The following is a 25,759-nucleotide window of genomic DNA, read 5'->3' as shown; positions in this document are numbered from 1 at the left end:
CGGTTTTATTGGTATAGCTGAAAGTAACCAAGCCAGCATATTTTCACATGTAAATAGGTGAAATAAGTGTTTATTTATTTTGTTGGATAAGTGGAAAGACACAATGATGATAAAATTACGGTTTAATTTAGTTTTGTTTTAACGGAGTCTGGTGGGTTTGGCAATGGCGATATCGAGGCTGTTTCATGTTAAACATAAAGGATCTTACTATCTAACAAAAAGGTCCATCTATGTAGGGATCCAGATTGTCGTCAGACACTTAGAATAATTATCTGAGCAGGTCAGTGGCAAAACATAATTTTTTTTTAATGGACGTAAATTAAAAAAGGTATGCAATCGCCCATAAACGTTACACTGCAGCTTGTTTCGCCGCTGCTGACTGCAGCTGTCTTGCTCAATACTGGACAAATTTCAAAGATTGTGGTTCCCATCAGTCACAAAAAAAACAAAAACATGGGAAAATAGGGGTCCAGGTTGAAAAATACCAAAGTTACCCTTTAATTAGAGCTTGATCATAGAGAGGTCTGTGGGATAGTGGAGTAGATATCTTGTGACTCGAGTGAGAAAAAGTCCTGATCCTTGTTTTTACCATAGTGATAGTAGAACCTCTGTTACAATTACTATTATTAACTATATAATCTATTATTACAGTACTGTATGCAAGTTTTCTGACATACTTCAATTCATGCATGAAAGACTTAAATGAGTAATACTTTACATCTATGTGCATATGTTTGGGATTGTGTGTTGGTTGTAACGTACCTTGTGGAGGGGGAATGTATGGGGCCCGTGTTGGAAAGGGTTCCAGGTGTCTCAGCTTCATTTGCTCCATACGTGCGCTGAAACAGAGGACAAAGACAACTCTCGTGTTTAATCACACTTTACGCGGAGGAAAAATGGTAGATACACCTGACTTCAGAAATGAAGGGTCAGTGTTGACAATGTGCCAACAGCCCTGCCTTTGATGACAGCAGCAGCAAAGCTGTTAACTAAGTATAAAGTCAACTCAAAATGCTGAGGCAGCATCTGATTAGAGGGCAGGGAGTTTAGCACACAAGGACTATGTAACCCTGGATCAGAAATGACATGAACAGAGATTTGAAGTTCCCTCAAAATAGCCTATCGGAGCTCACAGCCAGATCAACTGAGCTATCGACTGTGTCCACGTCATCACATTCGGGACACAAATAATTATCAGAATGAAAATGGGTCTGCGTTGTGTGCTTTACCCCCCCTTTCAGATATAACTTTTTTTTTATTTTTATTTTACCGAGATGTGGCTTCCTGTTTGAGCCTGTCAATCTCAGTCAGGGCCTGAGTCAGCTGATCCTGCAGCTCCTCCTTCTTCTGGTTCAGCTTCTCTCGCGCTTCTCGCTCCGCTAGGAAATCTGCCTTGTAGATCTCAGCCTGAGCAAACACAAAGACAGTGAGAGAAGGAGGGAGATAGAACGTTATTCAACAACAGCTATTTTGTTTCATGTACATGTAACATGTTCAAATGTCTTTTTCTTTTAAATGATACATTTTTGTAAGAACTACACTGAAGTTGGCAGTTTGATAAATGCAAGTTATTTCAATTAATATTCTATAATATTTCAATCTTCATGTGCTAAAAAAGCACATTCCTGTAGATGGCAATACACATTTTCCTTTTTTTGCCAAATAAATGAAAAGCATGTAGCTTTCCTCATAGATGGTCCCAATAATGTGCTTAAAGTCAAGTCAAATTCAATTTGTGCACGATTACATGATATAACTATATAATTATTTAATACTGTATCCTACATTGTGGATAATTAAGCTATATATCATATGCTGAAGTATATTTCTGGAGTGTTAAAGATTAAAAGAAAAAAAATAACAAGAACCGTACAGAACCGAAAACAGTGACCCTAAAACCATGATATGAACCAAACCGTACCACCCATAGTAGATACCTATTAGAGTAGGGCATTACTACATGACACCGAATCCTCAAGCTGAAAAATCAGAACCTGGTACGTCTCTGCCTGCTATGGGCACGCGTTCCTGATATTAAATTGAGGCACTGCTCAGGTGATCACGGTTAGCCTTCTACTGCAGGTGAGGCCTTTCTATTGATTTAATTGGAGTGACATTTAAAAAGGTTATGTGTAAATACAAAAGACACTTGAGCTCTCAGGGTCAGCGTAGAAGAGGCTGAACTACCAATGTCAACAGCATGCAGCTGCATCGCGTTCCGCCTCCATTGCGGCTGCCTGAGTATCCGCTGCCGTTCTACCCGGTGTGTGTGTGTGCGTGTGTGTGTGTGTGTGTGTACACAACTGTTCCATGTTCGAAAGGGTCTCCTTCGCTATTACACGCTGGGTCGATTTTAGCCAGAGCAGCTTGTCTCTGAAACCGGAAATTTACGTGTGAATGTATATGAATGCCTTGTATGGAAATTGACATAAAATTAAAAAAGAAATTTTATGATGGTTTTATTTTGTTTTTGACTTGTTCTTCACGCAGAAAACTTCTTTTTTCTACATGTTTGTAGTTAATGAGAGAGAGAGAGAGAGAGAGAGAGAGAGAGAGAGAGAGAGAGGAAGGTGAAAAGCGAGGGAGGGAGACCGCCCATTAAACCTATTTTTGTCCCCTCCTGCTCTCTGTAGTCTCTAATCACTAAAACTGGGTTTTAATGCAGTCAAATTCACCTAGCTGTTCTCATTTACATACATTGTCCGTTTTCAGACAATCATTATATTATGATCAGGACATTGTCAGACAAAGACAAAAATACATCTGCTTCTGAAGCGTTTCCAGTGGACACGGACACTGCGACAGAGCTGCGACTGAGCCGGAGTGCAGCCAGCAAAATACGCAGTGCCCTAACTGCACACAGTTATGAACAGTGATGTTATTGCATACTGGTGTGTGAATAGCGATGCAATACTTAGCTTGAAAAAATGAACAAACTACAAAGTCAGGGACTACATATCTTTAAACTGAAGTGAACGTAACAATTGAAATGAACAAAGTGATTTGTGTGCAGATAGACAGCTGTGTGACTGTACCTGTGCAGTGAGGACCGGAACAGTCTCAAGGGAGCCTTTTTGTTGCTCCACCTCCTCCTTCAGTTTATCAATCAGATCCTGCTTCAGGGCCAGCGCTCTCTCTGCGTCCTCTAGTCGGCTGCACAGATCTCCTCCCTGGAAGACAAACACACACAGATCAATGCTAGGCCTGAATCCATAAGTAAGAGAGCAAAACTTATGAGGGTAAATAGATGTTTAAATGTGTTTTTACCTCGCTCTTCAGTTTAGAATCATAGTCTCTAAATAGACACGTGTAGGCATGCTGCAATTGTGTCAGTTTTTTCCTGAGAGGAAAAAAGAGAAACAACATTTTTCCATTCAGTATTGTATCGAATCTCAGATGTCGTGCTGGTCACAGTATTGAAGAATTTTGACCGAAACCCAGTAGCATTCATCACAAATGTAGAAGGAAACTGTATTGCACTGTTACAGACACACTGAAGTCCCAAAAACAGAATCATTTTAATCTTGTGACCAGAAGATGAGATAATGAAATTAAATTTCAATTAAAATGTGTTTTTTGTAAACAAGTTAATGTCTTGTTTGTACAAGATTTGGGACTTCGGCGTACATGATGGTCCATCTTGGTACTTAACAGGAGTTTCTATTTTGTTTCTATTATGTTCACTGAACGTTTAATACAATGTGACAGGGTTACCTCACTTTTGTAATGCATTTGAAAGAAATCTTTCCCTCTCTCGAATAAATCTTTCTAAATATCATAGCATGTTGAACCCACTTCTCCTCTGTGACGACATGTCTCTCTGTCTTCAGGGCCTGCTCCAGGCTCTGGGTCTGCAGCAGCAGCTTGTCCATGGCCACATGATGCTGCTTCCTCTGCTGCTCCAGCTCCCGCTCTGCCACCTGCAGGGCCTTCATCTTATTGCACAGCCTACACACACGCAGAGTAGGGACAAATACATCAGCACACATGCACACCTACAGATGAAAAGTCTTTACATGCTGTATGTTAGAGGCGTCCCATCAGAACTGTCAAGTCTCGCCTATTGTCGACTACTCGTCGAATCGTGTGGGTGGGGGCGATGGTCGGTCACGGATCATGGAAAGTGAAACTTAAGTCTGTCATGGGGCAGTTTGATTTATTCACCCACTTTGAAAAGGTTTACTCAGTGTTTCCTCTATGATGATTTTGTTGTGGCGGCCCACCATGGCAACATTTCTGCCACCACGGTATCAGAAATAGGGCTGTACAAAAAATTTAGTCACGGTTGCCTTTTAAATGATCCTGCCGACATAATGTTGGCTGCCGCTCCCATTGCAATTTAACAACAAGTAGAACTATTGAGAGGTTACTGGGCCCGTCCAGTTTAACTCCACATACTGTTGTGTTGATGTAGTTTATTGTCAAAAGGTTTGCTTTCTTCAGAGTCGACTATTAAATGAACAGCTCCACCAAAAACCACACTGCGGTGGGTCTGTTCTAAGTGTAGGTTGTTCGGACAGACCTGCCCCCACTGCAAAAAAAAAAAAAAAAATCCTAAAAGGAAACACTGTTATTAAAAGCTTCAAAGATTCGCAATGAGACAAAACCGATTTGGAGCGTTGCAGGGAAAAGTTGCAGCGCCCGCAAGCATAGTATATGGTCCGAGAGACCTAGAGTGACTGAAGGGAGCGAGCGTCGTTAAAACAAAGCAGAAATTAAATGTTTTCGCTGTCTTATCACTAGAAATGCAGCTGTAGCAAGCATCACCCTATCACTAATGCTATCAACATTCATATTTAGATGCAGCAAATGATATCCAGATATGAAAAAGCCCGAGAGTCAGAAGTTTGGACGGAAGTACAAAGAGTCATTGTGCTATGAAGATGATGCACCATCTCATCTCATTAGTGTAAACTGCACAAACACGCTCGTCTCGGTCAGAATCTTTGGTCTACTCTGAACTGGGCTTTACGGCGCTGCAAAGATTCGACTTTGAGACTGGCAGTTGAATCAGGCTCTTTCCATCGAAGCATCGAATATTCGGGGTCATCCCTACTACATGTATTCATGCTGACGTGACAGCTTACTTTTCTTCCAACATTTTGCGTTCATGCTCGCTTTTATCCAGGCAGCTCTGTCTCTCATTCAGTTCTCCTAAAAGGGAAGTTGCTTGAGCTTTCAGAGCCTCGCAGTCCTTGGCCAGCTGTAAAAAAAAAAAAAAAAAAAAAAAATCTTTCAGGTATTGCAGGGCTCCAGACTAACTTTTTTCACTAGGAGCACAGTGGCCCCCTACTGAAAATTTTAGGGGCAAAACCAGAAGATTTAGGGGCACACACCTTAAAATTAAACCTGTATTGTTTAGGCTACTACCCTTAGGGTTGGGTACCTTTCACATCTGAACCAATATTGGTACAGATACCTGAAATTATGGTACATTTCTTTTGGTACTTTCCCTCTGTAATTACAAAACAATTATTTCAGTTGTAAAAATAATTCCAAAACTATTTATCCTATGTACTTAGAACATTATGTTATTTTATTAGAATATGTTACACTCTAAAGAAATTAAACAAAAATAAAAATAAAACCCCTCCCTCTCTCCTCCCAAACCCGTCCCAACAACCTATTAAATTGAATAATTATTCATTTCTTACTCACTGTAACTTGTTTAGCCTGTTGTATTTTTATCATGACCGTTTTCAATTGCTCTTTAATTTTTCATGTAAAGCACTTTGAGTTGCCTTGTTGCTGAAAGGTGCTGTAGAAATAATGTTGCCTTACAACCTCAGCCTGTCAGTCAGTCCCCAGGGCACAGTTGCACACTGTTGAGCCTGCTGCTTGTCTCAGAGGAAGTGTAACATCACCCCAACCGGCCCGTCAGACACCGCCTACCAAGAGTCTGGGTCTGCCGAGGTTTCTTCCTAAAAGGGAGTTTTTTCTTGCCACTGTCGCAATAGCCACTGCTAATGCTTGCTCTTGAGGGAATTACTGTAATTGTTGGGGTTTTGGAATTTATAGAGTGTGGTCTAGACCTACTCTGTCTGTAAAGTGTCTCGAGATAACTTTTGTTATGATTTGATACTATAAATAAAATTGAATTGAATTGAACAGCACCGTGACTGTTTTTAATATCATATCGCAGCAAACGCTGTCTGCGTGAAGTTTTTAAAAACTGTAACCATACTTGAAACCACTTTATCGGCATCACTCACTGTGACTTCAACAAAACAGCCGATCGCACCTCTGCGTGTGTGTGCGAGTGTGTGTGTTTGTGTCGGAGCACCGCTCTCTGTCAGTTTTCAGAGAGGACAGATAAGCTTGCGCTTTTGAGCTCAGGTACCTACGTTTCGACATTTAACGTGTAAAAAACGGGGGCAAATTTGCTGGTCGCACATGTGCGACTGGATGTAAAATTCAGTCGCACACTCTCAAATTTTGGTCGCAAAATGCGACCATTTGGTCGCAGTCTGGAGCCCTGTATTGGCCATTACAGTTGAAATTTTAGGGCTGCTTGCTTCAGTGCCACCATCTGTTACTTCAGTAGTTAGAAGATTTGAACATTTGGTACTGTGGAGTAAAAATCAAAGCAGTTGATACCTGTGCACAGTCCTTGTCCTTCTGTTTGAGCAGAGCTTCAGTTCTGTCCCGCTGAGCTGAACTCTTCTGCAAGTAATCAAGCTTCTCCTCCAACTCACGATACCTAATTTCCAATATAAACACATATGTGTTATTACAATATATGAAGTAGGGCTGAACGATTGATAATTCTTATATCAAAATTGCAATTTTAAAAGAGTTTTAAGCGAGAGTCACATCTCTCAACAAATTATCAGTTTTTCTACCTAAAACTATGCAAGTTGACTTTTCTATAAAAAAAAAAGAAACCCTTTTTAGGATTATGCTTGGTACAGTCATGCCTTGTTTAATACAATATAGACCACACATAGAAAATAATTATAATCTAATTGAGAATTGCAATATTGGTCTTAAATCATTCCACTCTACACTACATTTAAAAAAATGTTCTGTCCAATTGGGTTTGCTTGTATGCTGTTAAAGGTAAGCTAACAAAAGGCAACTTTCGACACTTTAATACATAAAGACAGGAACTGCTAGTATAAAATTAAAATCCTATCACATATTCTTGATTCATGATTTATATAATACAACATATGACAGACAAAGAAAATCTAAAAATGATGCCTTTTTTGCACATAAACAATGGATTAAAAAAAAAAAATACATAAATTAAACAATCCGAGCACAAAAACATAGAGACAGGCAGGTAGCACCAGTAACAAGAAGACAGAACTGTAGAAAGAAGCCATGCACACAGTGAGAAAGAGAAAGCCACACAGAGCTGTGGGCTCACCTGCCCTGTGTGGCCTGAAGCTGCTCTGTGAGTTTAGCCAGGCTAGAGCTGGAAAAGGGAACAGAAAGAGAGGAAGGAGGGGGAAGACATCTCAGAAATTAAGCCTTTTTATTAAGCGGAAATTAAAAAAGCATGCTGGGGTCTTTATGCCAGAGAGCACAATTGTCTGCAGATAAACAGTATAGTTAAAGGACAAATCCGGCACAAAATGAACCTAGGGGTTAATAACGCATGTGTACAGAGTCAACCGTTCTCTGGGATATGTTTTCACGCTAATTGAATGTGACCAGTTTTAGCACAAACCGCTAATTAGCTAACAATGCTAGTTGTTGGGGCAGAGTGTAAAGTAAAAAAAAAACAACACTATTTCTATACCACTGACAAGGCTCAAAATAGCACCACACTTCTACGGTAGCATAATGAGGGTGCCTACATGTAAACCCAAAGCATTGAAGACTTTGTAAGTGTACAGACAGTTTATTAAAAAGTTGTTTTATAAAGACTGTATTGTTCACTGTACCGTTTGTCGCTCGGCTGGTCGGGACGGTTTTCCCAAGATATCCCAGAGATATCCCAGAGATATCCCAGAGAACGGTTGACTCGGTACAAATGTGTTACTAACCCCTAGGTTCATTTTGCGATGGATTTGTCCTTTAAGATTAATTCAACAGCACTTAATCCAAAAGCTGCTAATGACAACTTGTTAAAACACAGAAAGCCATTTTAGTGCCATTAGTTTCAAACAGTGCATTGAAGTATTTTGTATTAGGAGGGAAAATGTCCTACCAGTCAGAAGAGTGCTGTGCCTCAGAGCGATGTTGAACGACCTCCTCAGTAACATTGCTTGCCTGTAAAAACATTTATACAAGTCTTTAAGGCATCAGATTCTTAACATCTCAACATGTAACAGGCTACCCTCAGGGTAAGCTGGTTTTATCTGATTTAATTGTGTCGTGGACACTGTATTTATCTTATATTATCATTGGGTACATACTGTAATTGTCTCATTTGTAATTGTCTCATTTTACATGCATCATTCTAGTCCTAAAATGTTTTAAGCCAGGTTCAACCATGTAAAGTACTTTGTAACTTTGTCTTGAAAAGTGCTGCATACACAAATAATAATAATAATAATAATAATAATAATAATAATAATAATAATAATAATAATAGTAGGGCCTCATGCAAGAACCACTTAGACAAACACATTTGTTTTTAAGTTGCACTTGCATGTGTGAATTAAGAAACCTTGTTATATTAGACTGGCTCAGGTTCGCCTTGCACCAGCTCATAATTATGCTGTTATAGTTTTAGACTCCCGGGGGACTTCCTTTGACACACTGAGCTCCTCTCTCCTCTCTCTTTCCATCTGTGTGCATCCATGTCCCAGAAATGATTGTTACTAACTTAGCTCTGGGGAGCTTATTCCCCGGAGTCCTTATGTCTTTTTTCGCCCAGCAGTTTTCCTTGGATTAGGGTGGCTCCTAAATTATGGTTGCAGCTGAAGCCGTGGTCCTACTATTTAGTTTTATTTTATTTATTTATTTACTATTATTATTATAGTAAATAAATGTACTATTTCTAGTCATAGTTCTATTATCTTTATTGTGACTGTTATTGCCACTGCTCATCACACCCCCAACCGGCACCGTTAGACACCTCCTACCAAGAGCCTGGGTCTGTCCGAGGTTTTTCCTCGCCACTGTCGCAATAAATGCTTGCTCCTGGGGGAATTACTGGAATTGTTGGGTCTTTGTAAATTATAGTGTGGTCTAGAACTACTTTATCTGTAAAGTGTCTTGAGATAACTCTTGTTATGTATTTGATACTATAATAAAATTTAATTGAATATTCATTTTCTCGCATTTAGAATTTTCTCTCCGACGCTCTCAAAATTCACAAGTGGTCCAGACTATCTCGTCCTCTGCTGCTTTGATGCTACTAACTTGTGAATATATACTAAATTAACTGAAGTACCACTTTAAATCGAAACAGACAGCTAGCTTGGTTAGCCAGAACGTTGCCTGAGAAGTGGATCCCCACGCAGTGAGCAACAAAAGCTAATCCAGGCGGAAACTCACTTGTGTTTACTTTGTTTGGACTCGAAGACGAGCGTTAAAATGGTTTACAATGCTTGCCCCAATATTCACCCAGGTTGAAAAATACCAGAATTTTCCTTTGAAAGGGTTTGTTGAATCTGACTTGAAACACTCTTAAGAATAAAGCTCACGTAAAAAGTAAGAGAAAATGTTCTTGTATGAGCCACCTCAAGCTTTTTCTTTACCTAAAATTCAGAAATCCCCCTTTATTAACCACAGATTTTTCTGTTGTAAATGTCTATCCTGCTCATCTGCAGTACTACATCAATACACAGGTTCCTACACGGGGTTACCTGCGCCTGGGCCAGTTTTCCTCGTAGCTGGTCAATGCAGTGCCGCATTCGCTCTCGGTCTTTCTCTCCCTCTTCCCTCTCCCTCTCCAGCTTTTCATTCTTCATCCTCAGCTCTCTCATCCCTTCCTCCAGTTTCTCTTTGTGGCTCTTCAGCAACTGGAGGAACTCGTTGGCACCTTCCACGGGCTGCGGAGGGAGACAAAAAAAGTGAAAGAACCAGGGATGAATGGATGCAGGGAGGGATGTGAAGACAGGAGGGAATTGGATAGAGACAGACCCTGTTCACCCTGGGCTAGAGGACTAACACCAAGCAAAAAGTAGAAATACACAAAGACGTGAGAGAACGCAAACAGAGGTTTACAAAAAGGAGAGAGAGAGTGAAAAAAAAAAAAAAAAAAAAAAAAGGGGATACATTGGTGGATTAGAGCTGTGTGTTAATGCTGTGCTCCATTCGAAGAAAGATGGTGTCCAACTACCACTCAGTCCATGCTCCTGCTCGGAAATATGAGAAAAAAAACCATGGATGACCTCAAGCTTTATATTGCCTAATGTAAAGCACAGTTGCCCATAACATAGCCGGTGCTGGTTTATTATTACAACTTTATTATTGTAATGCTGCATAGTGATTAGTGCCAGGTTTGTGTATTTACAGTTCTGACGTCGCAGGCCATCCCATGTTATTTTTCCGAATAGAAAGTCAGGATTTCTAACCTCTGCCTGAATGCAATTAAAGTTAAGGTGGGGGGGAAGCATTTAACTAGAGGTGGGACAGCCACAGGGTAAGTATAAGGGTAGGGGTCTGATTGGCGGTAAGCGGGAGATGCAGTGAGCATGCTCACCTGGCCATTTTCCCTGCCCATTGTCTCCCCCCATACCTCTGAAAGTGAGGTGGAGGGAGAGGGGAGGGCGCTACTCAAGGAGTTACGCACACTTGCATCATCCTAGACACACAGACATACCAGTTAAATAACAAAAATAAACAAATACACCAGAACTGAAAATAAAAAAGAAATAAAAAAAACACCCGGGATCCAGAGTGTCATACATCTCACCAGGCTGCGAGGTGGCGTGGTCTGTGTGTGTTGATCCGACTCTTCGACTATCTTCTTCTCCTGCTGATCTAGTGTCTGAAACAAGTGGTTCCATTATCCACAGGAAACATTTAAAAAGCAGAACATCAATTCTTCAGCAGACGCAATTCTAATGCGCTTTCAAGTTGTTTTGCCCACATGTTTTACAAGCATACTAAATAGACTCAGAGTCCCAGGGTGAAGTAGGGTGGTCCACATCGATGTGTGGGTCATGTTATCCAGGGATCTTCAACAGGGGGTCCGGGACCCCTAGGGGGTCCTCAGAGTCAATTCAGGGGGGCCTCAAAATTATTGTTAATTTTTGTAAGTTTTTTCAAAAGTGGTACAAGTCTTAACATGCATCCAACATATTATTAGCAAATATAAATCTCCACTGCTTACTGGCCTATAGCCAAGGTAGTCACTAAGGCCATCCACAGATGTGTGTCACATGTATGTTTAACATTAAAACATGATTTATAAAATCATACCAACAATTATTAATCTGAATAGCTTATTATATGCAAAAAAAAAAAAGGTATGTATAAAGGATTTAGGCTGTCCTGCACATTATTGTAACTATTCTAGTTAATATGCAACTTTATTTTATAAAATATATGTAGTAGGGGGTCCCTGCTCCATCTTTCTTTCAGTTAAGGGGTCCTTGGCTTAAAAAACATTGAAGACCTCTGGTGTAATCTTTTCGTTTTATTATTCCAACTATAATAAACCACCTTAAAAGAGAGAAATGTTTGTCTTCTGTCCTGACTGACCAACAGGACCGCGTCAGGTTATCTGTACATTTTAAAATATTACAAGCTTGTGAGCTACATTTGTACTTGCCAGACATTACGTATGTACGTATGTGCTTCTTAATGCAGCAAAATTACAGTAAATATTACTGTAGCAATAGGACTCAGCATGTAAATGGAATATGAGCACAGAAATAAATATATACAGGAGAAAAAAAAAACTAACTAGTGAAAAAGAGGTGAAACCTTCTCTGCATTCACATCAACACAAGATTATAAAATATAACAGTGGAAGCTACGTAATGGTGGAACTCTCTGTTGACTGTAGGAGCAGACGATGCAAGAAACATTTCTTTGTGAACAGACAAAGTTTTATCTTATCTTATCTCATGTTATATTAACACTGTACTTATTTATGTTTGTACTGTATTTATGTTGACACTGCACTACATTAGAATTTGTACAATCAACTGTTTTAGAAAAAATCTTTTTAACCTAATTGTACTTTTTAACCTAATCTCACTTACTTCTACTTAAGGTTTTATTTTTTACTGTAGCTATGTTACTTGATGTTACTTTATACACTCGCTCTTTTCTTCTCTATTATACCTTAAAGGAATATGCCACAGTTTGTTGAAATAGTGCTTATCACGGTCTACCCTGGCCGTAGATAGGTGGGCCAACGCATTTTTTGTCTCAGTGCAAGTAATTAGATTGTTTTTTTGGCTTTTGTTGGCTCACTTTTACTCACAACATGCTAACCGGCACCATAGGACTCCATTCACTACGCTAAGCTAACTAGCGGCGGCGCTGCCGGTGTTGCACCGGACTAAAACAATGCATGCACAAAAAATGCGTTGGCCCACCTATCTACAGCTAGGGGAGACCGTAATAAGCCCTATTTCAACAAACGGTGGCGTATCGCTTTAAATTTGACTGAGAGTAACTGCAACTTAACAATTTCACTGAGGGGATCAATCAAGTATTTGGTTCTGATTCTGATGTGTTCAAATGTGTGTGAATATGAGGAAGCAGATGTGTGACTCAACTAGCTAACCTGTGGTCCGTCCAGGGGTCTGTTCTTTGCTGGGCGGCCCTGCAGGTCTTCAGTCTGGCTGGAGTTGCAGCAGTGGTTTGAGGAGGAGGCTGGTCCGTTTACCAAGCCCTGTAAGGAGTGGTTTTCCTGCGCCAACCTCTCCACCAGGGCCCTGGCCTCCTGGAAACGACAGCTGAGAAATTCTCGGTCCCCTCTTGTCTTCTGCTGCCACCCCTCCATCTCCTCACAGCGCTGACGTAAGGCTAGGTTGCTCCGCCGCAAGGCCTCTGGAGGACAGAAGGTAAAAGGAGAGGTAGGAGATAGGTCATACAGAGTGACACAGAAACTATTTCAACAGTAACTTTTGACAAGTAATTTAAAAGATATCACTGATTCTGTAGTCTTGCATTGTCAGACCTATCTCCACAGCGCTGCGGAACTGATTCTCCAACCCTCAGATCTTAAAAGGTAATCAGTAAAATGATTAAATAAAATCTAAAACGTATTTGTAACCAGTGAAGAGAGACTAAAACAGGGCTGATATGACCTTGTCTTTTAGTATTCGTTCAAATCCGAGCAGCTGCATTTTGAACTAGCTGAAGACGCAAGATAGTTTTTTGGCTCAACCGTGAATACAAAGAATTACCATAATCTAACCGAGATGAAATAAAACATTATGTATGACCCTCCTGAGATCAGGAGAAAAGACCAGATTTTTTAAAATGCTCTTCAATTGATAAAAAAAAAAGAGATTGAAAGTAAAGCTGCAAAGATTAATTCATTACTTTACTCAATTATTAAATTAATCGCCAACTACTTTGAAAATTCTCTGATTCCAGCTTGTTAAATGTGAATATGTTCTAGTTTCTTCTTTCCTCTGTGACAGTAAACTGAATATCTTTGAGTTGTGGACAAAACAAGACATCTGAGGACGTCATCTTGGGCTTTGGGAAACGCTGATGGACATTTTTCACCAGATTAATCAACACTGAAAATAATGGTTAGTTGCAGCCCTAATTGAAAGACTTTGGGAACACGTTTTTCACTGTCAAATATTACACCAAGGTTTGATTAAAAGACAGTTAGCAGACTCAACAAAAGTTAGAAACACAAAGTTAGAGCAGTTTGGTATTGTGTCAGCATATCGAAGTGTCATTGAGAAAGGCACTGAACCCCAATTGCTGCCAATGGGCAGCCTTACATGGTAGCTTGCTGCAATGGATGTGAGTGTATGTGTGATGAGTAAATTGTATAGCGTTTTGGATAAAAGTACTATAAAATTGGAGTCTATTTACCATTTAAAGGCTGCTTTACTGTAATGAAAAGCTCTACTTTTGTATTTACTGTATTACTTAAAATCCCTTAAAATTTCCTTAGAAATGACCAATTAACATTCCAATATTTCTACCATATTCTGTACCAGCTTTCTGTTAAAATGTTCCATTTCATTCAAGCAACAATGCCCAGCCCGAGCGTCAAATGCAGAGATATGCCATACTTTTAGTGGAGTAAAAATGTCTTTATTTCTTTAAAATTATCTTTTAATTAAGGGAATACATCCTACCTCTAAGTTGCTGGTTGTCACCCAGCAACCTGGTCACCACTTCATTTGCAGCCAGCTCTGGTGGGACCCTGAGGGTCCCGCCACTCTCTTCTCCTGACATGTCCCACTGCATTGGGCCATCAGGCTGAGGCTGCACCATCCCTATAGAAAAAAAAAACATGCAGATTATTATTATTATTATTATTATTATTATTATAATAATAATTAGATTAATATCTACACATACACACCTCCTTAGGCAATAATTAATGCGGAACATCACTGCACAAACAACAATGCCCGTATTGTGTCCCGTGGATGAATTTCCCTTAACTTGAACCCAACCTCCTAAACCGAACAGTACTAGTTTTCTGCGATGCTCAACCGTTCCTGACCCCGAGCTAACTTACCATAAACTTAATCAGTTGTCTCTGCTACGTCTGACCGTGGCCTTACATAAGCCCTAACAAGCATAAATCTAACGGGACGGAACCAGACTCCGATACAGAAAACCCGCATTCATCTTCACCACCTATTCTGACACATGGCATACCACGCCTCATCCCGTTAGCGATATTACGAATCCCACTATGGCCACGCCAAGACCCGCCCTTCAATAGCGTTCACACACTACTATTGGCCAGGCGTCCACGCTTACATGTACAGGTCCTATCCCCTGACCAATCCCCTAACCCTAACCTTAACCACTCGAGGTGAAATGCCTAACCCCAACCAATCGAGCTGCTTCGTAGGGCGGGTCTTGGCGTGGCCATAGTGGGATTCGTAATTTTGCATCCCGTTAGGCGGCCTGTTAACTTTCTCTTTCAGTTTAATTCCTCGTCATCCTGGTCCATTTTACGTCTGAGGAAGAGGCCGTCTGGCCTGCTAGGCTTTTGTTTAAAGACTCAATGGTGAAGTGTCAGTACTGTTATTTGTGCCTTATAACCTAGATACAGGTATCTGTGAACAGGACGAAAACATTACGTCATTCCCAATACCACCAGACAGAGAGCTCGACTAAAACACATAACGTTAGCTGGTTTTATATATTTGTTTGACATACATAATACGCAGAAATAAAACAACCTGTCGTCAATTTGAACTGCTGATATGACGAAAAGCACGTTACCGGTTGCTGTTTTCTTCCCCGCTCTAAGACAGGGTAATATCTGTGTTCAGTAACGTTAAACTGCTAACGTATGTAATAACGTTAAAGTTACCGGTGCGAAAGTCCTCTTACCCTCTCTTCTTTTTCAGTGTTGGTGTCCGGAATAACAGGCGACCAAGCTGTCGGTCACATACAACCTGTCAGTAAGCGTAACGTTATCTATTTAACGTTAGCCACCGTTAGAACGCTAGCCGATGCTAGCTAGATAGCTAGCGACGTAGCTTTTGAGCTAGCTAGGATCATTTAGCAACCAGTAGCTGGGTTTTCTGAGGCACTTGTTCTCTGGCATAAACATCGACCTACAGCAACTGTATTATCTTCCGAACGCCAGTTTGCGCAGTTCTGTAACGTTAGCTAGCTATATTAATAAAATATACGTGTTTTGAGGTTATCTGTCAAAACCGTGGCGAGTGTTGTTAGTTAAGGAAATATAGCTGGGCTTTTCTCACCCTGAGCTCAGCTTCTCAGGCACCACTTCCTCTCAGGCTGGAAAAAAACTTTTTTTATTATATATATATATTTAGTAAGTGATACATCAAAATGTAAACATAATTAAATAAAAATAAATAGCAAAGGGGTGTCTTCAATCACGTCCTGTAGTTTTGTTTTTTTCTGTTTGTGTTAGCTAGTACTCTCAGAAAAAAACACCAATATGTGGGTTGTGTATTAATACATTTATATTTATGGATAATTAATGGCTTTCTGCATCGTACACTTTTCTAATAGTAGCCTAAAACTGTGACCTTGTCTTTAAACTATGCATGCTGTTGTCTTTCACATACATTATTCTCTTGTGTAGGGTACATGGATGTATAAAGAGAACGGTAGGGAATTGAGTGCTGCCTGACAGGCTAAACTCAGGGCCTACTAATCCCGCGTCGCAGGAAATCCCCTTCCTTCTTCCGCAGTGGGGGATGACGTCATCTGGCTGCAGCATCAGAGCTTTGCTGATGTGCGCAAAGTGAAAGAAGAAGCTACATGATGCTCTCTATTCCTGCTGCTGGAGTTGTTTTAATACTAGCTTGGATTCATCCAAGTTACGCGCTCTATTTCCATATAGGAGAGACGGAGAAAAAATGCTTCATTGAAGAAATTCCAGACGAGACCATGGTTATTGGTAAGTCATTGTTGTGGGGTCGTTAGCTTGACGTAGCTAGCTAGCTAGCTGGCAAAAGCGAACAGCTGGCCCCAGTAAAGATGCTGCAATGAATATGACAGTAGTAACGACAAACAATGCTTGGTGGTGTGAAGAAACGTCTAATTAATTGTATTTAAGTGCAAACATTGACGTTTTGTTATAGGCTTCTGTTGCTGCTGGTTAGCCTCAAAGTTAATATTAGTATTGTTAGCGAGCGATAGCTGACAGTTAACGTTAACTGTCTGTCTGAGGGGCGGGGCGCTAACGTTACAGAAGAGCACCTGTGTGTAGAGGATACATTTTTGGTCAAACAGTTCCAAACTTAATGTGTTAAAGAAAGAAGTGGTGCTATGTATTAAGAAAATTACTTCATGAAGAAACAAAATGCTATTGAAACTTTAATATTGTGCTTCCTATTTAATGTTTTCAATCAATTTATTTTCTAATCTTTGTTTATTTTATTTTTCTATTCGTTTGTTTTTAGGCTTATTCTTCATATTTCTGTATATTTTCTATATCTACTTTTTTTTTTAAAGTGACGTTTTACCATTTTTTTCACATATTTGTAATGCATACTAAGTTTAAATAAAATGAAAAAAATAGTTTTAGCATGTGACTCAGATTTAAAGTATAACTACTACACATAGTTATTACTTTATTACTTTATGTCTGTATTGCTTTATGTAATAAAGACATACAGGAACTATTAACTACATAACCATTTAAAGCAGGGGTCTTCAACGTTTTTTAAGCCAAGGACCCCTGAACTGAGAGGGAGACGGATCAGGGACCCCCTACTGCATACAGTATATTGTATAAAATTAAGTTGCATATTAAACTGGGCCTACAATAACATGTGGGTGGCCTAAAGACTTTACATATACCTTTTTTACTGCAAAGAATACAAAGCCATTAAAATAGAGTAAAAATAAAAAGTTGGCATGATTTTATAAATCTTTAGGAATAACTGTATCTGTGGATGACTAAGCCGATCATCAATGTGTTTTTTCACAAATAGACTGATTTATATTTGCTTATAATAATAGGTTGGATTCATGTTAAGACATTTTATTTTAAAAAAAATAACAATAATTTGGTGGCCCCCCTGCAGTGACTTAATTGTTTTTCAGCCTAAATAGAGAATATAGGGACCGCCTCATGGATGCCCTTTGGAATAATAAGATAGATAGATAGATAGATAGATAGATGTAGTCTTTATTGTCCCATAGGGATAATCATTTCCACACATCTTCCTCTTCTTTCCATACCACAGCACCACATATAGAACACATAAAACATGTAACACATATACAAAAACATCACATTAAGACACCCATATATAGACCTATCAAATGTGCAAAACTTTGCAAGGCAACTGAGATGATATATATATATATATATATATATATATATATGACCCCTTGCTGATTTTGCAGGTTTGCCCACTTACAAAGAATGCAAAAATCTACAATTTTAATCATATGTACATTCTAACAGTAAAAGACAGAATCCCAAAGAAAATTCCAGAAAATCACATCATATGAATTTATTAAAATTGATAACCATCTGATGAGGAAAAACAAGTATTTGACCCCCTGGACAAACAGCATGTTAATATTTTGTAGAAAAGTAATTATTGGCCAGCACAGATGTCAAATGGTTTTTATAGTTGGTGACAAGGTTTGTGCACATTTCGGCAGGGATGTTGGCCCACTCCTCCCTGCAGACAGCCTCCAAATCATTCAAGTTCCGAGGTTGTCGTCTGGCAACTCGAATTTTAAGCTCCCTCCAAAGATTTTCAATCGGATTCAGGTCTGGAGACTGGCTAGACCACTCCAGAACCTTGATGTGCTTCTTCTTCAGCCACTCTTTTGTTGCTTTGGCGGTGTGCTTAGGGTCGTTGTCGTGCTGAAACACCCATCCTCGACCCATCTTCAGCTCTCTCACTGAGGGAAGGAGATGTCGGTCCAGAATTCCACGATACATGGCCCCGTCCATCCTCCCCTCAATACGATGGAGTTGTCCCGTCCCCTTGACTGAAAAGCACCCCCAAAGCATGATGTTGCCACCACCATGCTTGACGGTGGGGATGGTGTTATTTGGGTTGTACTTGGTGTTCTTTGCCCTCCAAACACGACGAGTTGAGTTGAGGCCAAAAAGTTCTATTTTGGTCTCATCTGACCACATCACCTTCTTCCAGGCCTCTTCTGAGTCGTCCAGGTGGTGAATGGCGAACTTCATGCGGGCCTGTACATGTTTCTTCTTGAGCAGGGGGACCTTGCGTGCGCTGCAGGATTTCAATCCATGACGGCGTAGTGTGTTACCAACCGTTTCTTTTGTAACTGTGGTCCCAGCTGCCTTCATTTGATTCATCAGTTCCCCCCTTGTGGTTTTGGGATGATTCCTCACCGTTCGCATGATCAGGGACACCCCACGAGACAAGATCTTGTGTGGAGGCCCAGACCGAGGGAGGTTGGCGGTGGTGTGGTGCTTCTTCCATTTCCTGATAACTGCACCGACAGTTGATCTTTTCTCTCCAAGTTGCTTTCCGATTCTCTTGTAGCCCATCCCAGCCTTGTGCAGATCAACAATCTTGTCCCTGATGTCCGTAGAAAGCTCTTTGGTCTTGCCCTTGGTGGTGATGTTGGATGCTGGTTGTTTGGGTGTTGACAGGTGTCTTTTATACAGGTAACGAGGTGAGGCAGGTGTATTTGATGTAGATAATTGGTTCGGATTGGGGCTGTGTCTTAAAGAAAGACTAACTGGCTTGTAGGAGCCAGAATACTTCCTCATCAGATGGTTATCAATTTTAATAAATTCATATGATGTGATTTTCTGGAATTTTCTTTGGGATTCTGTCTTTCACTGTTAGAATGTACATATGATTACAATTGTAGATTTTTGCATTCTTTGTAAGTGGGCAAACCTGCAAAATCAGCAAGGGGTCAAATACTTATTTCCCCCACTGTATATATATATATATATATATATATATATATATATATATATATATATATATATATATATATATGTATGTGTGTGTGTGTGTATGTATATATATATATATATATATATATATATATATATATATATATATATATATATATATATCCCAGTATTTTTTCCGCAAAGTGAGAGCAAATGTTCAGTCAAAGTCAAAACCAAATATGACATGTCACATGTAGTTTCATAGAAACCGGCTATTTCAGTGAACAGTTGCAAAATCAAATGAATAAATAATAAACAGGTTTCTTCACCTGGTTCAATGCTCAGCTGTTCAAATAACAATACAATGTAAACATAAATACAGTATAACAACTGTTGTTTTAGTTTTTTCCAACATTTTAAATTGTAAAATTTTTCTTCTACACATTTTCAGCGCTTATTTCTACATCCCATATTTTCTGATATAGGGCTGGGCGATATAGAGAAAATCCGATATCATGATATTCTTGACCAAATACCTCGATATCGATATTGCGGCGATATATTCTAGAGTTGACAGTTGGTGCTCTCGCAAAATATCTTCACACTTAGATTTTAGATAAATAATCATTAATAATAGAACAGCTAGAACAGTCAGTTCAGAAAAGTACATCACTTCACTGTAATGCAGCCTTTAAAACCAGGAAAAGACACTTATGTCATATCACGATATTACGATATCCAAAATCTAAGACGATATCTAGTCTCATATCACGATATCGATATAATATCGATATATCGCCCAGCCCTAGGTTATATGTGTTTGTTTTTGCAGATTGTGTAAAAACATGGTGAGCAGTACAACAGTGTGGGTTGGATAATGCTTTTGTAGAGTAGGAGCAGGAGGTGTGGAGCAACAGAAAGGGCTTTCAGTTTGCGGATGACATGTAGTCTTTGTTGTGCGCGTTTCTGGATGTTAGTGACATGTTCCTTAAAGTTGAGCTTATTGTCCATAGTGAGGCCCAGATATGTAAAACTGCTGACTTGTTCAACTGGTTGGCCATAGATGTTGGTATGGTTCATTCCAGGTGGTGATTTAGATGTGTTGATGACCAGTTCTTTTGTTTTATCTATGTTTACAGTTTTTTCCAATTGCTTACACACGTTTTCAAAACTATGTCTCCTTTTTTCAAAACTCTTCACACAATTCCTAAAACTGCACACACAAAATGCTAAATGCCTCACATCTCCTTCAAAATGAAACACTGCATTCAAAATACCATAAACACATCTCAAAATGAAGCATTTGCATCAAATGGCAAACACTTTTTTCATAATAGTAAATATATGGATATACCATGTACACACTGTTGTTCTAAATCTACAGCTCTTTTGTCTTTCATAGGTTTATATCTACATTTACAAAAAACAATGTAATGTTACAGTAAAACAGAAAATATTGATTGGGCAAAACATTACGTTTGTAAGAGTAGCACCGTGTTTACAGTAGCATGAAACAAGAAAACAATAGTACAAACATATGTAAACCAAAGGTATCATTTTTAGAATAAAGAATATATGTGTGTGTGTGCGTGTTGTGAGTGTTTTTGCATGCTTGTGTGTGGGGGCGGGGGGTGTGTGTGTGTGTGTGTGGGGGGGGCAGAATTGTATGCACTTTGTGCAAAACAAAGTCTGATTGATTTGTAATGCTGAAATAGTCATTAGATAGTTGCATGCAGTATGGATGCCACTATAAAGCTACTCAGGATGGGCTTCTCTCCCTGATCTCATCAGAGATGGCTCTCCTTCTTACTCTTCTTCCCTCCTCCTCCTCCTCCTCCTCGTTGTTATCCGCTGTCTCTTCCTCCTCCTCCCCTTGCTCTCTGTCTATTGTTTGCATCCATTGTTCAAAACTGGTAATCTGACCTTTGACCTATGTATAGGTATAATACTAAAGCAATGATTGGTTAGTGTTCAGTTATGACATAATGTGTTTGCTAATGTGAGAAGTGTGTGTGTGCCCTGGTAAATAAGTATAGCATTTTGATTGGTTGTGTTTAGAAATGGATAGCAAGTCACTTCCTGTTAGATTTTTGTGTTTTAGGTAGAGAATTGTGTGTAATGTTTTGAAAAAAGGGTTTTATGCAATTGAAAACTGAGTGAAAGGCTGAGAAATAGCTTATGGTTTTGGCTCAACATGTCTTATATTTTAACCACCCTTGCTTTTTTTGATAACTCTGCAAACCCTTGGTGTTCTCTCAATGAGCTTCATGAGGTAGTCACCTGAAATGGTTTTCACTTCACAGGTGTGCCTTGTCAGGGTTAATTAGTGGAATTTTTTTCCCTTATTAATGATAAAGCAAAGGGTGGCTACTTTGAAGAATCTAAAATATAAGACATGTTTTCAGTTATTTCACACTTTTTTGTTAAGTACATAATTCCATATGTGTTCATTCATAGTTTTGATGCCTTCAGTGAGAATCTACAATGTAAATAGTCATGAAAATAAAAAGGAAACACATTGAATGAGAATGTGTGTCCAAACTTTTGGCCTGTACTGTACATATATGCACATTCTCAGAGTTATAGTTTGTTAGATAAGAATGTAATCTATGAACATTGTAGATTTAAAAATTTAAAAATATTAGTTGAATACTGTGTGAAGCCTTTTGTAAAACAAACAAGGTATATCACGTTCATTTAAATTATATATTTGATATCATTGTATATTTAGTGATTTGAAAATCATGAATTATGATACTTTAAACCTTGAACTGCATTTGATATTCTCACAGTTAGACTTTTATTTTCAGCCATTGCTTTTTGTCTATTTATCTTGGCCTTTGTTTTATTTTCATATTTTATGTGTTTTTATTTTTCTGGCACGCTAGGTTACATTTTGTTTAATACCCCCATAATTCCCTTTTGTTATGTACAGTACCAGTCAAAAGTTTGGACACGCTTTCTCATTTGGGAAAGCTTGGAAAAACCTTTGACTGAATTACTCTCCTATGAATGATTACTGGAGTTCCTTATGGCATATGTGTATGTTGCTTTTCCTGTCTGACAGGAAAATACAGGACTCAGCTGTGGGACAAGCACTCCAATTCATTCCTCGCAGCCACTCCTGGCCTTGGGATGCATGTGGAGATCAAGGATCCAGATACGAAGGTAAGGACAGAGGAGGTGGTATTATAAAACACACCCACATACATAGAAATACAATCTAAAGATTTTGTCTCGTCTCTCCCAGATTATCCTCTCTCGTCAGTATGGGTCAGACGGACGGTTCACCTTCACCTCCCACACGCCTGGAGAACATCAGATCTGTTTGCACTCTAACTCCACCAAGATGGCTCTGTTTTCAGGAGGAAAACTGGTAGGAACGTAGTCACTGCTTTGATTGTTTACCGACTGACCAGTTCTTTTCCAATAAAAATGTTTCACACAAATGTTCAGTGTATTCACACCAGGTTTATTATAGTAAACTAAAATAAGCGGTAACAATTTTTTTTATATATATATATATATATATATATATATATATATATATATATATAAAAACACAATAAAGGAAAGAGGAAAAAGCCAAAAAGCATAATATGAGCACTTTTAAATCATGTAAACATGTTCTAGTAGAAACCCAAAATACAAACAAAAAAGTATGAACCTGAAAATGAGCATGACATGGGACTTTAAATGCCCACAAATTACAAGCACGTAGATTTCAAATGACGTCTCCCTAATGTTGCAGAGAGTGCATCTGGATATTCAGGTGGGAGAACACACCAACAACTACCCCGAAATCGCAGCTAAGGACAAACTCACCGAGCTGCAGCTGCGAGTCCGACAGCTGCTGGACCAAGTCGAACAGATCCAGAAGGAGCAAAACTATCAGAGGGTCAGTAAAAAATAAAAAGTACACCCAAGTAATGTGTGAGATGACGTTGATTAGGTCCAGTTTCTGTTAATACCATTAGAGCGCTCTAGTGACTCCAATGTGCGTTGTGTCTCTTTTAACAGTATCGCGAGGAGCGGTTTCGCATGACGAGCGAGAGCACCAACCAGCGTGTTCTCTGGTGGTCCATCGCTCAGACACTCATCCTCATCGTCACCGGCGTATGGCAGATGAAGCACCTCAAAAGCTTCTTCGAGGCCAAGAAACTGGTGTGATGTCTGTCCGAGCAACGGCGGCATTCGGAAACAACATCAACAACGAGGAGACGGACTTGACTGAGCGGAATGGAGAGAGACAGAGAGAGCCCACTGTGGTCTTAATATCAGCCACGAATGGTACGCGATAATTCAGAGGCAGTTATCAATCCCGGGCAATGCGTCTTTCCTCGTAAATGTTCTAGGCTATTGTCATTTTACAATACAGTAGCACAGCATTCAGATTGCCTTTTGTTGTTGTCGTCGTTGTGTTTGTTGTGTTCTCTTGACAACACTGGACATTTTTCTATCTTCCTTTTCAAGAAGAAGCAGAGACAACATTAGTGAACTGAGATTGTTTTCATGGTCAAATGTTAAAGCTCTTACAAGTAATAACCGGGTAGTTTATTTATACAGGATTTTACAGTATGTAGTCCATTTGTTTGTCGTTGTTGTCGCACATTTTTTATTTTCAGGTTGTGTAACTTCTAACCCTATTGATTCCTTAACCCTCCGGTTGTCCCCGGGACCCATTTTCTAAGTTTCTATATGAGAAATTTGAGTTTCTTTCAACCAAATTGTCATAAAAATAAAAGAACATGGATGGTTCCCAGCAACGCTCTTTACAAGTAAAATAAATGATCAGTTCACTGCTTTCATTGAATTTGGATGTTTTATTCAATTTTATAGCATTTGGAGAGAAAAAATTATAAAAAAAGAACGTCGGAAAAAAGCGTAAAAAATGTCAGAAAAAGTTTTTTAAAAAAGTCAAAAGATTACAAAAACAATGTAAAAAGTGACAAATGGTGGGAAAAGCAACAAGTGCTGAAAAAGATGACCAAAACGTAGAAAACAAAGTTTTGTATTATAAATTTCGACCCAGAAAAACAAAAAGTTGCATGGTTGAGGGGAAGACAACACAAGGGTTAATCACTAACGCTTTACTTTAACCCTCGCATTTAGCATGTGTAAGCAGTATACAAATTACCATTCGTAACTGATTAAGAAACAGTTAATTATTCATAAATACGTTTAAAGGTCCCATGGCATGAAAATTTCACTTCATGAGGTTTTTTAACATTAATATGCGTTCCACCAGCCTGCCTATGGTCCCTCAATGGTGATAGGTGTAAACCGAGCCCTGGGTATCCTGCTCTGCCTTTGAGAAAATGAAAGCTCAGATGGGCCGATCTGAAAGAGGTGAGGAGTTCAAAGTCTACTTACTGGTTTTCTTACTAGTTTTCTTTCTGAGCTTTCAGCCTCATCGGGTTGCCTTCATCCACTTATGTAAAGAAGATATATTTACAATATAATACTTCATTACATAAATACAACTATAGTTAATATAATACATCTAATTATATCCATACATTATAACTCCCTCATCTGTTTATACACCAGGCACAAATGCTTCACAGGAGAAGTCATAATTGTTGACTAATAAATGTAATTCTATCTGCTTACAGCTAAATGTTAAAGTGTTTATGTAATGTTTATAAATGTGAAATGGAAGGGTCAAAATGTGAGGTGAACCAGGCATCCTTCTACCGACTGTATATAGTTTCCAGCTAGAGTTCAGTTTCCTGTACATTTTACCAGAGCTAAGTCTGTAGATCCAGTTTGTTATACACATCTATTAATAACAGGGTTCTACTGTATGTTGTCCATAACAGGTATAGTGGATTGACTGCCCTTGTTAATTTTCTAATGCCTTTTACACTGATTAAATGCCTCTTTAAGTTTTTTCCAATTGTGTCACCAGATGTTTTTGTTTCTTTAGTGTCATGGAACGTATTTATTGAGCAGTCGTGGCCTGTTTTATTGCTGAGCTTAAGCCAAATTCACGGTAATTTCAATTAGCTGTTGTGGTTTCCATTTAGCAATGCCAGGCAGCATTGTTAATCCTTTTGCAAATTCTGTTCATTCAGATTCATAAGGAGTCATTTGAAGGGACTAGAGTATGTCAGTTGGTTCACTTAAACAAGGCCGGCTTCTTTTTTCTTAACATGCAAAGTGTTCATTTCCTGAGACGCAATTCAGGCATTAAACTCTTTCAAGTTGTTGAATTATCACTTTAAAAATGATTCTAATTCTCACTGTGGTGGAGAGGTCATCTTTGTGTGCTCAATAAAGAAACTTTGGCCAAACTATTGTCTCGGATGTTATTTGTGCCACATTGCCCTAACTTAAAAAATACAATAAAAAATACAC

At 39.1% G+C, this 25,759-nt stretch overlaps 2 protein-coding genes across 7 annotated transcripts in view; one reads left to right on the top strand and one right to left on the bottom strand.

The window, feature by feature from the left end:
• ikbkg (inhibitor of nuclear factor kappa B kinase regulatory subunit gamma) overlaps nt 1-15,812 on the bottom strand; it is a 16,330-nt gene extending 518 nt beyond the window's left edge. The window contains exons 1-14 of one of the 4 annotated variants that reach the window (XM_028583062.1): nt 15,783-15,812; nt 14,187-14,327; nt 12,644-12,909; nt 10,817-10,891; nt 10,604-10,705; nt 9,765-9,950; nt 8,159-8,220; nt 6,598-6,700; nt 5,088-5,203; nt 3,796-3,948; nt 3,268-3,340; nt 3,036-3,170; nt 1,271-1,407; nt 763-839 (exon numbers count right to left, since the gene is read on the bottom strand). In XM_028583062.1, the coding sequence (XP_028438863.1) occupies nt 763-839; nt 1,271-1,407; nt 3,036-3,170; nt 3,268-3,340; nt 3,796-3,948; nt 5,088-5,203; nt 6,598-6,700; nt 8,159-8,220; nt 9,765-9,950; nt 10,604-10,705; nt 10,817-10,891; nt 12,644-12,909; nt 14,187-14,325 (1,624 nt within the window). In that variant the 5' untranslated portion in view covers nt 14,326-14,327; nt 15,783-15,812. The other 3 variants (XM_028583060.1, XM_028583061.1, XM_028583063.1) reach the window with 3 other exon arrangements.
• On the top strand, nt 14,992-24,285 carry tmed4 (transmembrane p24 trafficking protein 4). Of its 3 annotated transcripts, XM_028583064.1 has the most exons (7): nt 15,303-15,327; nt 15,423-15,472; nt 16,133-16,450; nt 22,467-22,567; nt 22,650-22,775; nt 23,151-23,297; nt 23,420-24,285. In XM_028583064.1, exons 3-7 carry the CDS (start codon nt 16,312-16,314, stop codon nt 23,567-23,569), a joined length of 663 nt encoding a protein of 220 aa, XP_028438865.1. In that variant the 5' UTR covers nt 15,303-15,327; nt 15,423-15,472; nt 16,133-16,311; the 3' UTR covers nt 23,570-24,285. The 3 variants fall into 3 exon arrangements, with proteins under 3 accessions (XP_028438867.1, XP_028438868.1, XP_028438865.1); XM_028583066.1 differs by lacking the exons at nt 15,303-15,327; nt 15,423-15,472 and adding an exon at nt 14,992-15,083; XM_028583067.1 differs by lacking the exons at nt 15,303-15,327; nt 15,423-15,472 and adding an exon at nt 14,993-15,076.
• The last annotated feature ends 1,474 nt before the right edge of the window (nt 24,286-25,759 follow it).

The sequence above is a fragment of the Perca flavescens genome, chromosome 7 (assembly GCF_004354835.1).
Source record: "Perca flavescens isolate YP-PL-M2 chromosome 7, PFLA_1.0, whole genome shotgun sequence".
NCBI lineage: Eukaryota > Metazoa > Chordata > Actinopteri > Perciformes > Percidae > Perca > Perca flavescens.
Note: the sequence above shows the minus strand (reverse complement) of the source record. Positions and strands in the feature narration are given on the sequence as shown.